This window comes from Mesoplodon mirus (assembly GCF_964341445.2).
Source record: "Mesoplodon mirus genome assembly, chromosome: 6".
Lineage (NCBI taxonomy): Eukaryota > Metazoa > Chordata > Mammalia > Artiodactyla > Ziphiidae > Mesoplodon > Mesoplodon mirus.
Window position 1 is genome coordinate 537,439 of NC_138982.1, and position 13,967 is coordinate 551,405.

General features: G+C 54.6%; 1 protein-coding gene across 1 annotated transcript in view; it reads left to right on the plus strand.

Annotated features, from left to right (window-relative positions):
* TMEM108 (transmembrane protein 108) overlaps nt 1-12,896 on the plus strand; it is a gene marked incomplete at its 5' end in the record, with an annotated part of 136,597 nt that extends 123,701 nt beyond the window's left edge. Inside the window, 2 exons of the mRNA XM_082625328.1 lie at nt 7,504-7,658; nt 12,522-12,896. Coding sequence (XP_082481454.1) covers nt 7,504-7,658; nt 12,522-12,644 — 278 coding nt within the window. The 3' untranslated portion in view covers nt 12,645-12,896. The remainder of the gene's footprint in view (nt 1-7,503; nt 7,659-12,521) is intronic.
* Nucleotides 12,897-13,967: the final 1,071 nt, after the last annotated feature.

Here is a 13,967-nt window from a genome sequence, read left to right on the forward strand (position 1 = left end):
AGAGGAGGCCGTCAAGCCAGGTCTCCCAGCCTTTCCTGTTGTGGGTCGATCGAACGTCAGCACAGGAGGTGTGTGCCTTTAACATTAAGCTGATTTCTGCTTGGCACTGGACTCTGGCAAGATCCTCTTTGATCTGGAGTCTGGGCTCTTTCCAGGAGCCACATCTCTCCCAGCACCCTGTCTCCTTCCAGTTGATAAGCAAAACCAACTTTCCATGTCAGGGGTAGGCGGCCTACGTTGGCTCAAGGCCCCAGTGCAGGAAAAGTGAAAATGTTTGCAGGTTGCATATTTCATCCTTTCATTAAGCAGCTGTATTGTCACTTATGGAAGCACAGAGGTATTCATAAAGCTGTAATTGCCCACGTCTAAAACAGAAGAATGATAATGAGAAAATGTAGCGCTGTTAGCCAATAAATTATTAATAATGGTCATGTTTGAGAAGTAACCACATTAGAGACAGCTTTCTAATTTTCCATTCTTTCCATGTGTCTAGAGGCTCTAGTTTACAAAGGGAGTTCCCATTATTTTTAATCATTCATGCTTAAAACAGACTAGCCAGAGGAATAAAACAAAACAGAAAAAGCAAACATACCATACAGATGGGGAGTAAATCATCAAGTGAAGTGACTTGCCCAGGGTCCCAGTCACACGAGTCAACCCAGATCTGGTGGTGGAATCCGTTTGACTCAGCACAGCATTTCCTGAGCGCCTACTGTGTGCCAAGCACTGTTCCAGCACTAGGGACCCGGAGGTGGCTGCTGTGGCTCCCCACACCCCCAGCTGCCAGAGCCCTCTCCCGCCTGCACCCCCACGGGCCACACCCACCTGCGTTTGCAGTTCTAAAAAGACTTCAGCCCTTTTGCTATGTCTGAGGTTGAGATGAGATCAGGTTTTACTGCAAAGTGGAAAACGCATGGGCTGCCTAAACCATGCATAGTAACATCAACCAAGACAGAAGCAAGGACGCAGCCTGGAACTGCACCACGAGAATGCTTCTGGCCCTGACAGGAGCCTTCAGCTGCGGGGACAGAGCGTATTACTTCATAAAGGAAGACTGCCCCTAGGAACTGCAGCCCCTGCTTCCTTTGGTGTCTGTCTTGCATTTCCACCATCCTCAGGCCACAAGGTTCCAGCCTACCTGCCTCCACAGACAGCTCCCTGTCCTGTGGGACCATCATTGACCCTGTGAAGGTGCTGATGATAGGGGCGTTGAGAAAGGAGACACTTATCCAGCCTGAGAACGCTGTGCTCTTTGGAGGCACAGATGAGTAACTAGCCAGGCCGTTCTCATAGCCTGGCGCCACTCGAGTCATCAGGCAAGCAGACGTCTCCCAGGGCTAAGGGCCCTTGTATTCCAGACCTTCCCAGAGCTGCATTTACCCTAAAGCACACTCTCCAGCCCCCCAAGAAGGGTCCCCTCCTTTGCTAGTTTGCCAGATATTTCAGGCGACCTGTGTCGCGAGCACAGTGTGTGCGTAGATTTCCTCATCTGGCTTTTCAGAGCAGCCCTGGCCCTGGTCCTGCTTTTCTGCATTCAGCAGAAGCCAGGCTTCAGAGGCCGGGGCTGCCAGGCAGGCTGGCAAGTCCCCAGTTTCTGGTGGAAGCAGAGGGTGATCACAGCAAGCCTCAGGCCTGCCCAAGAAGGGGTGTCACCGCTTCCACCTGTCCTTCCAGATCGTGAGCCCCGCCCAGCGGCTGGATGTATATTGTGCCAGGTCTGAGAAATGCTTTGTCTCCTGAGCCATGCTGGAGACAGCCACACACAGTTTCAGATGTGCTGAGAACCGAAACTGATTGGATCCAGGCCACATTTGGCTGGGTCCCAGGAGCCATGTGGCTCCTGAGCCGGTCTCTGCTGCCACCATCAGGACACACAGCCCACCACCTCCTACGGGAAGCCTCCGCCTGGCACTGAAGGGGTCCCTGCTCTCAGCTGTCAGTGCTCTGGGTTTTCATCAGGAGGTCGGTTGTGTGGCTCTACCAGGTTCCCTGGCCTGTCCTGCGCGTGCCACATCCGTCCTTGAGAATGTCGTCATCCAGCCTCCTTGAAAGAGATGGGGTTATACGGGGTGAAGCAGGAAGCGAGCCCAGCTACGGCTGTTGTCCATCCTTGGTACAAGTGGAGCTGTGTCCAAAGCAGAGCAGCGCCTCTTGCTGACCCTGGACCTGTGAGCGTCCACGCGCACCTTGCCCAGAGCAGGTTGGCTTCCTTCCAGATGCACAGTAAATGCCGTTGGAGCATCAGCACAGTACTCAGAGATAACACATCCTTGTGCCCATATGGCTCTTGGCTATATTACCAGTTGTCCTGTGAATGTTACTGAAAGCTGAACGTATCTGTGTACCTTTTACTCACAGACCCCAATGACTTTGTAATTATTATATTAAAAAACCTGGGTCAGAAGTGCTTTTCCAGTAAGAAGAATAGAGATTAGAACAGGAAGGAAGTTTGACCAGGAGGTTGTCTCCTTGGGGCTTATGAGCCAATTGAAGGAAGTGGGGAAGCCTTTGGACAAGGCAGGCTTGTCCGGGGGTGTCCCCGAGGTTGGACCAGAGTGCCGTGGCCGCGCTCTCACAGCTGTTCCCTGTGCTTCCTGACCAGCGTCCCCTGCAGGAACCTCCTGGAGCTTCCTCAGGCACATCCCTACCCACCAGGCCAGGGAGTCAATGAGCCCCCAAAACTGCTTTCCCCAGGCCCATGGCCTCTGTCCAGCCTGGTCTCCTTCTACATCCTGAGGCCTCCCCTGGCCTCCTCCCCAACCTTCAAAGTGGGGAAATGACTGTCCACAGCTGGGCTGGCACTGCTGGACTAATCCCCCTTGAGGGTCTCCAGTTTCTCATCTACCTAATGAGGGGCCAAACTGAGACGTCAGAGCTCTGTGCCCTCTCTCACTTTCCTAACTTTAAACCCATGTGAATCATTTGAGAGGGAGCCTGGTGTGATAGGAGGCCTCAGCTTGGGAATCAGACACACCTGGACGTAACCCCAGCTCTCCCACTCGTCACCTGTGGGACTTGGACAGGTTAAGCCTTGGGCCAATGTTTTCTCACCTGTGCAAATAGGACTAGCGTCCACTGTGTCAATTCAGGGCCTTCAGGAGGCAGATACCAAAACAGAATTAGGCCTGCAAGAGATTTATTGGGGAAACACGTGTGCAGTCTTAAGGAGGGGGCTGGAGGAGGCAGGGAGAGCCTCAGACCGTGGTGCAGGTATGACACCTGAGGAAGGAGAAGGGGCCAGAGGGCTGGGAAGGAAGAGGCTTCCCAGCAGCGCAGTGCAGTCCTAAGGAAGTTTCTGCCAGGTGAGGGTAGTCCTCAGGCTGTTAGAGGAGTCTCCTGGCCTGCAGGAACAGGCCTGCATAGTCAGCCACGGCTGGGAGCAGCCCGGGAAGCGTGGCCTCGGCACACACGTGGTGGTGAGTCCAGGGGCCGGTGGCCGGAGCGGTCCCTCGGCTGTGCCCCTGCAGCAAGAAAGCTGAGCAGGCACTCCCAGGGCTGCAGCAGCCTCCCCAAAGGCTTGCTGCGCACAGCAGAGCTGATGCATCTGAGGTCCTATCACAGCATCTGACACGGAGAGGCGCCGGATGAGGGCAGTGGTCAGAGAGTGATTATATTCATCTTGTTGTCAGGATTTGCCACGCATTCTCCAGCAGGCCACGGAGAGCACTTTCATCAGGTATTTGAAAAGCAACCTCAGGGTCCTGCACACTCTCATTTCCATTTCCCATCACACAACAGGTCCCATCCCTGAAATGAGGCCCCTCCCAGAAACGTCAACACAGTACCTGGGCTTCGTCTTCACATCAGCAACCCTCCTCCTTCCTGTCATACATCTGACAAGCTACAGCTGATTCCCCACTGACATGCCTGGGAAGCCGAGAGAGCTTGCTTCACCCTCACTCCAGTTTCAAAACTGTAGGAGGGCTTCCCTGGTGGCGCAGTGGTTGAGAGTCCGCCTGCCGATGCAGGGGACACGGGTTCGTGCCCCGGTCCGGGAAGATCCCACATGCCGCGGAGCGGCTGGGCCCGTGAGCCATGGCCGCTGAGCCTGCGCGTCCGGAGCCTGTGCTCCACAAAGGGAGAGGCCACAACAGTGAGAGGCCCGTGTACCGAAAAAAAAAAAAAACAAAAAACTGTAGAAATAGGGATCTCACTGACCTCCTTAAGAGTCTTGACAGCTGCTCCCTCTGGAGCAGCAGAGCAGGTGAAGCTTTCAGTGGCGTGGGAGAGCGGTGGCTCACGCCCTGTGTGTGCACGGGGCTGTGTGGTTCACGCAGTGCTCCCACCTGCCTCAGGCACGCCCCATCCAGTGCTCAGGATGAGCTAGGACAATGCCCATCAACGTCAGGGTGGCAGAGACCTGGGTTGAAGCTCCAGTCATTAGCTGGGTAACCAGGATCAATGCTGTGAACCTCCGTGAACTCCAGGTGCCTCTTCTGTGACTGGGAAGAGTGCCAGCACCTTCCTCAGGCAGCTGTCCTGTGGGTTAAATGAGACTGTCGAGCACCTGCGAATACAGTAGAGATGCCACAAGTCTGATTGTACTGTTCTTTCTGGGATGAAAGTTCAGACCCCAAAATAATGAAAGCGCTAAACCACAGTTGGAGCCCTGGCCTTGAACCACCCAACAGTCATACAGCCCAGTTTTTCTTTCAGGATGTCTCTCCACGAATGATGCTGAGAGAACAAGAAGGAAACTCTTATTAGTTAAGCACCAGGCAGGGCGCTCAGCATTTTGCATTCATGATCTCTAACTCTCCTTACATCCTGGCGGAGTCCGTAGTGATCAGCGTGATGAACTGACACCTAGTGTAACTCACAGCAGAGTCAGACTTGAACGCAGGCGTCTTTTGGACTCCAAGCCCGTGCTCTCCCTGCAGCTGGGCTGGCTTCTGGTATGTAAGCGAAATGGTGTTTGAGAGGCACCAGGAACTCCCTGATAGACGTGTAATCAGGCTGGGGGCACTAACAACGTGGGAGGGGGAGAAAGCTAGGAACAGAACTCCCCGTTCCGGCCCCCAGCCCTTCCTGCAGGGCAGGATCCTGGTCCTGCGTCCTAAACAGGCCCAGGCCCCGGAGCAGGGGCCGTGTGGGCTCAGAGGGCACTGGACTGGGGCTCAGAGGACCTGGATTCTACAACCTGTTCCCGCCCGGGTTAGCAAGGGGATTCATGCATCCTAGCCCTCTCCCTGTGGCTTAGGTTTGCCCAGCTTGAATTCCCCTGGGCTGCTTCACCATCCCAGTCCTGGAGCAGGGTGAAAAGTAGTGACCCTGAAGAATAAAGACTCCAGAAAAGGGGAGAGGGGACCTGGGGCCTCGCCCCAGTCCCACCACTCGCTGTGACCTGTGGCAAGTCAGCTGGCTGCTTTGGACCAGAGTCTTCTCATCTGTAGAACAAGGAGGTGAGCCCGAATCTAGCAGATTTTCAGGCTGACTCTGCAGCCTCCCTCCTCACCCCTTCCTCCTTCAACCAGTTGAAGAAAGGGCTCTTTGGAAGGAAGAGAGGAAACCCACAAAGCTTGAAGGAATCTCTGCCAGCCGGTCTAAAATTTCTTTTCGCTCAAATATTCAGAAATCGCCTTTCTATTTTTAAAATTTTTTGTGGGGACCTGGAGAAATGGTAACCAAAGTAGAAGTCTTTTTGATCAAAGCAGATTGTCTAGAATGGAAATTTGCCCAATCTCTTGACTTTGCCTGGAAGCCTTTTCAGGTTGAGATACCATCTGGGCAGAGCTACAGAATTCCCCAGTCAGCCCGCAGGGCTCTCGGTTCTGGGCCCTGAGGTCTCAGCCTGTGTGGATGCCAGCTTTTGCATCTTCCCCACACCCTGGCGTGCACAGGCCCCCAAAGCCAGCCAAGCCTTCAGGCTGCGGTAGACAGAGATAGCCTCCACTGCCCACCCCCCACCGATGGCCAGCCTTTGTGGGCCACTCAGCATGGGCCCCCCTACTCCCCAATGCCGATGATGGGCACTGCCAGGTTGTTGGATACAGCCCTGCCCACCCCTGGCCGAGAGTTTCACCCACCCTAGGGGCTCTGGTGATGGGAGCCTGGGCAGGAGGTGTCCAGTCTTCATTTACCGGCTTCTCCCCAAGAGGGCTCCTGTCATCCTGGTCATTGCATCACCTGTTCCCCTGTGTGACCCCAGACAGGCCACCCCACCCTCCGACCTCGGAAGCCTTCCCTGTCAGCATGTCCAAGCCACTCTGTTCATACCTGGTTCATCAGCAACATCCAAACATGCCGCTTCCTCCCGGGACCCCCAAGTCTCCGAGACTGAACAGACAGTGTGGCACATCGAGCTGTGTGGAGGCCGCATCAGGCCCACCTGTGCAGTGCGGACTCCACATCAGCGTATGGCTTGTCTTCGTGAGGCAGAATCGTAGATGGTTGAGAGCATGGACTTGGGAGTCCACAGATGTCTGGGTTTGCTCTTGGGCAAGTCACTTCACCTCTCTGAGTCTCCGTTTTCCTTTCTGTACAATGGGGACCTCATGGAGTTACGCAGAGGATTAAATGAATTAATGTTTCTAAAGTGCTTGGAGCCACCTGGCACATAAATGCTATAAGACTGTTAGCAGCTATTTGTTTTTGACGATGATGATGAGGCCAGAGCAGCCGTTTAATCAGGGTCCAAGACCTCTGCCCAGAGATTTGCTCTGTGAACCCCTGCCCTCTGTGGAAGTCAAGGCTCATTTTGTAAAATTCCCCGGGCTCTTCCCGTCTCTCTGCCACACTGTCGCTCTGACTGAGGACACTCCTTATCAGTCCCATGGTGCAACTTGGTGCACACATGCCATTCTCTGCAGCCAAGCTCTGGGGAGCCCTCCCAGCGAGAGAGCAAGGCCTTTCCTTGGAGCAAACTCACTGGGTGGCACTGCAGCATGCACAAGTGTCCAAAATTGCATCCACGCCTCTTGCCCCTGAGCCTATGGAGGCAGCCTCTAAGCATCGCTCTGGCCTCACCTCCCACCTCACTCTCCCACACCCACCCCACTCCAGCCATGCGACTCTTTCTTCACACACAGGCAGCTTGTCCCCACCTCAGGCCCTTTGCATGTGCTGTTCCCTCCACCTGGGACACACTGCCCCTGTTCCACACATGGCCAGCTTCTTCCCCAATTCCAGTCTCAGCTGTAAGGTCACTGCTCAGGCAAGCCTTTCACGACGGAGCCTCTCCCCCAGCCACCCCCTACTGTCCCTCTCACTTTGCCACGTTTTCTTTTCTTTGAACAGTTCTCTTGTATGTTTTCTGACTCCTGTGCACCCCTGCATCCACACGCTAGGAGGGAAGCTTATGAAAGCAGGGCAGCCTTGTCTTTCTCTTCTCTCCCCCTCTCCCCAGCACCCTGCACAAAGCAGGTGCTCAGCGTTTATAGATATTGGTTGAGCAGATGAACAAACGAATCAACAAGCAGGGCAAGTGGCTGGATGTGTAACCGTCATGGCCTGCCTGGCCCTGCTCGCCACCCTCCCGCTCTCTAACACGGACTGTCTCGACAGCCGTCTTGCTGACCGTGTGCTGCCTGCGGAAGAAGAAGAAGCCGGCCAACCCCGAGAACAGCCTGAGCTACTGGAACAACGCCATCACCATGGACTACTTCAGCAAGCACGCCGTGGAGCTTCCCAGGGAGATCCAGTCCCTTGAAACCTCTGAGGTAACGAGCCCCAAACCGGGGGCTGCCCCGGGGAGGGCTGCCGCTGTGGGAGGAGCACAGGCTCCAAAGAGATGAGAGCCTGTTCATGCCTCGCTCCTCCGGGCAGCGTGGTCCTGGAGGCTGTGAGCCCGCCCAGCCCTGCCAAATGGGCATCTGCGTTAGCGAGAATCCCCGGGGCCTTCTGCTCACGTTGAAGTTTGAGAAGAATGGTTCTTGGGACTTGGGGTTTCTGGGAACAAGTCAACGACTGTTGACTGAGGATCGTTTGGGGTCAGGCACTCTCTGGGGACTGTGAAGGTGAAAGCTTGCTCTCAAGCGGCCCGGGATCCAAGATTTTGGGTGAGGTACAAACCCCGACATCATTCAAAGCAAACTAGGGGGGCTACAGGGAGAGGTACAGAGCTGTGGAACCCAGTGGAGGAAAGCTTCACAGTGCAGGTGCTGGGAGGGTGCGTATTTGCCTGAAACCCCGGCCGGCCAGTGAGAGAGCTGCGCTTTGACCCAGGTCTCTGACTGCAGACCTCTTCCCACCCCCACCGGAAGATAGGGCAGAGGCCAGGGTGCGGCTGGAAGGGGAGACGGATTAGGCACGGCCTTGGATGGGGTTGAATGGAGTTTGTGCTTTAGTCTTGGGCAGCGGAGGGTCATTGAAAGTTTTGCGCTTTTTGTGAACTGGTTGTAGAAAGATTGTGCTGATGGTCTGGTGAGGGCACGTCGTCAGTGAAGGGATAGGGAGGAAAGGAAGGGTGGTTTAGTGGATGGATGCATGGATGAGAGGACAGACAGACATACAAAAAGTAAGTAGGTCACCTGGGATGCAGTTGAGATGGCCCTAAAGAGGGATGGCAGACGTCTGAGTGAAGGCAGGGGTAGCTGAGAGCTTCTGGAGGAGCCGTCCCCTCTCATCCCTCCAGCAGCCGGATGAGCTTTTACAAACAGGCATGTGATCGCATCACTCCTGTGCTCAGAAGCCTTCAGTAGCTTCCCGTTGCTGGGAAGTTAAAGTTCCAAGTCTGTTCAGGGCCTGCCAGGTGGACCTGTCCCCGCCCAACTCTCCAGCCTCACGTTTCGCCCTCTCCCTCCTGTTTGCTAAGCTCCGGCCACGTTGCATTTCTTTTCATTCCCTTAGGGCACCAAGGTGCATCCCACTCCAGGGCTGTGCACGAGCTGTTCCCTCTCCTGGCATGTCTGCTGTCCCCCCCTGGCACCCCCTTCGCCGTTCAGCTCAGTGACTCCTACCCACCACTCAGGGCCCAGTCCAACCGTCACTTCCTCAGAGACGCCTTCCCTGTCTGCCAGGCTGGGTTCACTCTCCCGTCACAGGGTCTCAGCTCCTGTACTTTTCCATCGTGCCACTTATCAGGGTTGTCATTGTGCAGCTATTGGTCTGACATTATAGGTTAGAATGTCCTTCCCCCACTGGAATAACCAGTTATCCCCACATTGCTAACGCCGAGGGCCGTTCTGGGCACTCATTCCACTCCATCCACCAGCAGCATCGGCACAGTCGGTCGTCTCCTCCTCAGAACGTTTCTCCGCTGGCACCTGGGCCCCATGCTGTCCTGTTCTCCCCACCCACCAGCAGCTCCTCCTCAGTCTCCGTCGCTGGCCCCTGTCTTGCCCTGACCTCCAGTCCCGGGGGGCTGCTCAGCGCTCCCACACTGCTTCTCTTCTCTTGCCTCTCAGCTCCGTGCCTTTAAATCCCGTTCCTCACCGTGACTACCACGTTCCGCTCTAGCTTGGCTGTCTCCCCTGAGCTCCAGACCCCTGTGCCCAGCTACACATGCACACGTTTCTAACAGGCATCTCCCAGCCAACAGCCCGAGACTGAACTCTCGCCTTCTCCCTCCTGCCCCGACGCCCAGAAGGCCCCCTGGTGTTTCGCGCTATTAGATGGCCCCGCGGCCGCCTGCTCCTCGCGCACACCCCACCTCCCGTCTGTCTGCGGCCCCGTTGGATCTTCCCCACGCGGGCAGTGCTCACCGCTTGCGCTGCGACCCCTCGTCCAGGCCGCCATCGCTCCGCCAACAGCTCTCCCCGCTCCTGGCCACCCGCCACGGTCTGTCCTAAACAGAGCAGCCAGATGACCTTTCCAAGGCAGGACCTCCCGTCCTCCCAAGCTTCACAGGGCCCCTCATCACACTTTGGATGGAATCCAGATTCCTCTTAGCAGTCTGGGCTGGCCCTGCCCACCTCCTCCCCCTCTGCCAGAGAGCACATGCCCCAGCCCAGGAGGGAGCTCGTCCTGGCACCTGTGTGAAATACTCTTCTCCCGGCTGCCTCCACCCCTCACTTCCTCCAGGCCTCTGCTGCAATGCCACCTCCTCAGGGAGGCCTTCCCTGACTGCTCTACACAGGTTAGAACCCCACCCTCCAACTCCTGGTGCCCTGTCCCCATCCCTGCTTTGAGCACTTCTCACTGCCTGGCATTGCACCCTTCTCTCTCCGTTGACTGGTGTGCGTCCATCTCACCTGCTACGACATAAGCTGCCTGAGGGCAGGAGGGTTGTTTGCTCTGTTCACTGCCCTATACCCAGCTCCACGAACAGTGCCCAGCACGTGGTAGGTACTCTGTAAATGGTTGTCGCATGAGTGAACTTTACTCACGATTTACTCATTACCCAGCCCAAAGCCTGACACACAGTGGACGCTCAGTAAGAAGCTTTAGCTGAAGGACAAACAGAGGGACAGGCCTCACAATGGCATTGACCTTCAGTGTGGCCAGGGTGCAATTTGGTGGCAGAAGTGTTCCTGAGAACTGTTACAGTGAGTGAAAAAATAGATCACTTGGACAGGGGGCTGGCCCACTTTGAGTGTGGGCCACGCACCCCTGGATCCTAAACTCCTCATATGCTCTTTACAAATTGGTAAATGAAAACCAAGGCTAGAGGACGGTGCCGGTGAACGTACTGTCGCAAGGGCCCTGCTTGCAGAGGCCGCAGTCGGGACCCCAGGGTCAGGAGGCTGCAGCGGCACCAGCGGCAGGAAGCTCTGCCGGCTCTAGAGTGGGCTGGTCGCCCTCCCCTCCCAGCCAGCCCCCTCCCCTCGTTCTGCTGTATTCTCAGCAACAGCAGCTGTCCCCTCCCTGGGCGCGGAGGCCCTGCCGCCCACCCACAGAGCGACCACAGTCACAGGACCATGAGCTCACCGCCGGGCTGCCAGTGTTGGAGGCTGCCAAGTGCTTTGCCTAAGCAAGTTTCCCCGGTGCCCCGCTCCCCTCCTGGGCTGATGAAAGCCACACAACAGCATCCGGGCTGTATGGGCGGAGCTGTGCTGCCCAGAGGCGCCTGGAAACTCTTCCATGCTTTCTCTTCTTTTCCCTCCCCTCCTTCTGTTTTCTTCTTTCCTGCCTTAGTTATTTTCTACATAACTTTCTCTCTTCTACGCAGAGTAACTTCTCCCACGTGGTTCACCCTTGAACGCTTGCGTTGTGAGAACTGTAAAGCCACAAGCCAGATCTCAGGCTCCAAAATTCCCGTCCGCAGCTCAACCCCAAAGCCCAGTGGAGAAAGAGGATTTCTGTCCCCTCGCTGACATGCCACCCTATTCTCCTTACTTAGACGGCTGGTCCCACATCCACCCTTTGGCTGGGCGCACAGCTGATTCCAGACAGTGCAGGAAATTCTTGTCTTCTGAAAAGACATTTTAACAACAAATGACCTTTCTTCCTGTCTCTCCTTATTACCCATAAAGTAATACATACTTGTCAAAAATAACATGTTTTGTTTAAAAATAATCTGCAGAGTATTAATCGTGGCTTCTTAAAACGAAGCCATTTCTAAGCTGGTCTGGCCTAAGCCTGTTACATCTAGGCCTCCTGCTGAGTCTTTGCCCTGAAATAGCCTGCAGGCTCTGAGCCTTCCGTTGTGTAGAATTAGAACAAACTATGGCTTTTTTCTCTACATTAACACCTGGGCCTGAGTCTGAGAACAGCCATCTTGTGGGCCGCAAGTGCTTGCAGTCCTTGGTAGCTGCAGCCAAAGCCATTCAGATGACCCAAGCAGACTGCCTGTGTCTAGGCTTTTCCACTCCTCAGGCTGTGTCGGCGACGGAATGTTTCACTCACCACCTACTGTGCAGTCACCCAGAGATTCAGACCCCTTCAGCTCGGTACATCTAGCACTACAAGAAATGGGTCGAGAGTTCTGACCAGGCTATGGGAGGATCCGGGGGGCTGGGACTAGCCTTGGGGGCTCTGCCGGGTGGGTGGCGGGAGGGGAAGGAGGTGGGCAAGCGCAGGGCATGTTCAGGAAAGGAGAGTGACGAGGCCTCCTGGACGTCTGTGAGAAAGAGGCAGGAAGGAGAGTCTGGGGCCCACGTGGACCAGGTTTGGCCCACCAGGGCAGCGTGGAAAGCAATGCCACCTCTCGCAACCTGAGGTGGAGGTGATTCAGGAAGCAGGAAGTCTTCTTTGGAAGCTGCTATAAAAGTCAAAAAAGAGCAGAAAGGGCGCTGTACCCCAGCATCAGCAGTGAGGATGGTGAAGAATGGCTGTGGCGGGTAGTGAGATAGGTGAAGGAGATTAAGGGGGACAGACCTCCAGTGATATAATAGATAAGCCTCAGGGATGTAACGTACACCATAAGGAATATGGTCGATAATATTGTAATGACTTGGTATGAGGACACACGGTTATTAGACTTATCGTGGTGACCATTTCATAATGTGTGTAAATGTCAACTCACTATGTAGTACGCCTGGAACTCACACAATATTGTTATGTTGACTATATTTCAATAACTTTTTTAATGTTTACCAAGCACTCCCAAGGGGAAGTAAACGTCCCCGTGGGTACGTTTCTTTAAGAATGGCCACCTGATAACCCCTACTCAGCTCATGCCATCTGCTCCCTCTGTCCCCCAGGACCAGCTCTCGGAGCCCCGCTCCCCAGCCAACGGTGACTACAGAGACACCGGGATGGTCCTCGTTAACCCCTTCTGCCAAGAAACTCTGTTTGTGGGAAACGATCAAGTGTCGGAAATATAACTGCAGCAGCCCTCGCTTTGCCAGTCCCTACCTTTCGTCTCTAAATTATCAATATACAAATATATATTATAAATATAATCTTTGTGTAACCCTGACTTGATGAGAAACATTTTCAGCTTTTTTTTCCTAAGAATTGTCAACATCTTTTTTATAAGTGTGGTTTAAAAAAAAAAAAACTTGACAGAGCAATCCGTGGCTTTATAAAATAAAGGTATTTATAAGCAAAGCAGTTGCATTGATTGCTTCTCTTCATAACTGTCCTTGAGCATGTGGGGGTCCCAGCAGCCCCAGGCAGGTGAGGGGAGAGACCGACTTGTACACGTTGATGTTAAAACGGCCAAGTGCATGGCCTCTGAGGCTTCTTAAAGCTCTGGTTCCTCTCGATTCAATGTGACGGACCCCATTTCTGCCCCCTCCTCCACACACCAGCGACGGAGCTGGGCCGCCGCCTAGAGGGACACCGGCGGACGAGGAAGAGGGAGCACCTAATCCTCCCAGGTGCCCCGAGCCTCGCGACGGCACAGTTGGGATTCGGATGCAGGCAGGAGCTGGAGATCGCGGAGGCATCCTCAGGCCACGCCCCCTGACATCCCACACTGGGAGCGTCCAGGCAGGACTGCTTTCCCGGCGACCGAAGGCTCCCCTCCAAGCACGTCCCTGCATCCTCCCACCACCCACAAATGCATTAGACGGCGTGCCTTTCTCTGGAGAGGGTTTGGATGCGGATCCCAGCCCTGGAGCTTCGGAACGCTTGCTCTTCTCCAAGGATCCAACGTTTCGGGGTTCACCTTCGTTTTCTCAAAAGGCCATCCCATCACACCGCTGAGGAACGTGTTTGTGGAAGAAACCTTGGAGTGTGGAGCTGTAATTTTCTAAACCTTCCTCCCAGGATCTTAAAATAACAAGATTGCCAAAGCGGATGGCTCGGGAGGAAGATGTCATTGTATTCTTGCTCAGCCCTGCAGGCCTGCCTGGGGGTCACGGGGACGTCTCCCCTCACTGCTCTCTCCGTCGGTGGTCACCTACTGCCCCGTGGGCCCACGGCCAACAGGGGTCAGACCCCCAGAGATGTGAGAGGGGCTTCCGGAGATGGCTGCTTCTCCATTTTATCCCTGCTGTATAGTGGCTGGGAGAGAAGATAACTGCTTTGACCTTCCTTTCTCTAAAAGAAAAATAGTTTGATAGTATATTTTGAATATAGATGTTCTTATAGTCAGATTGGGACCTGAACTTGAATGTTGAGTCATATGTTCGTGTTATTGCTGTGGTCTCTTTATCATAACTTTTTTCCTTTCTTCCTACATTTTCCTTAAAAAAAAAAAA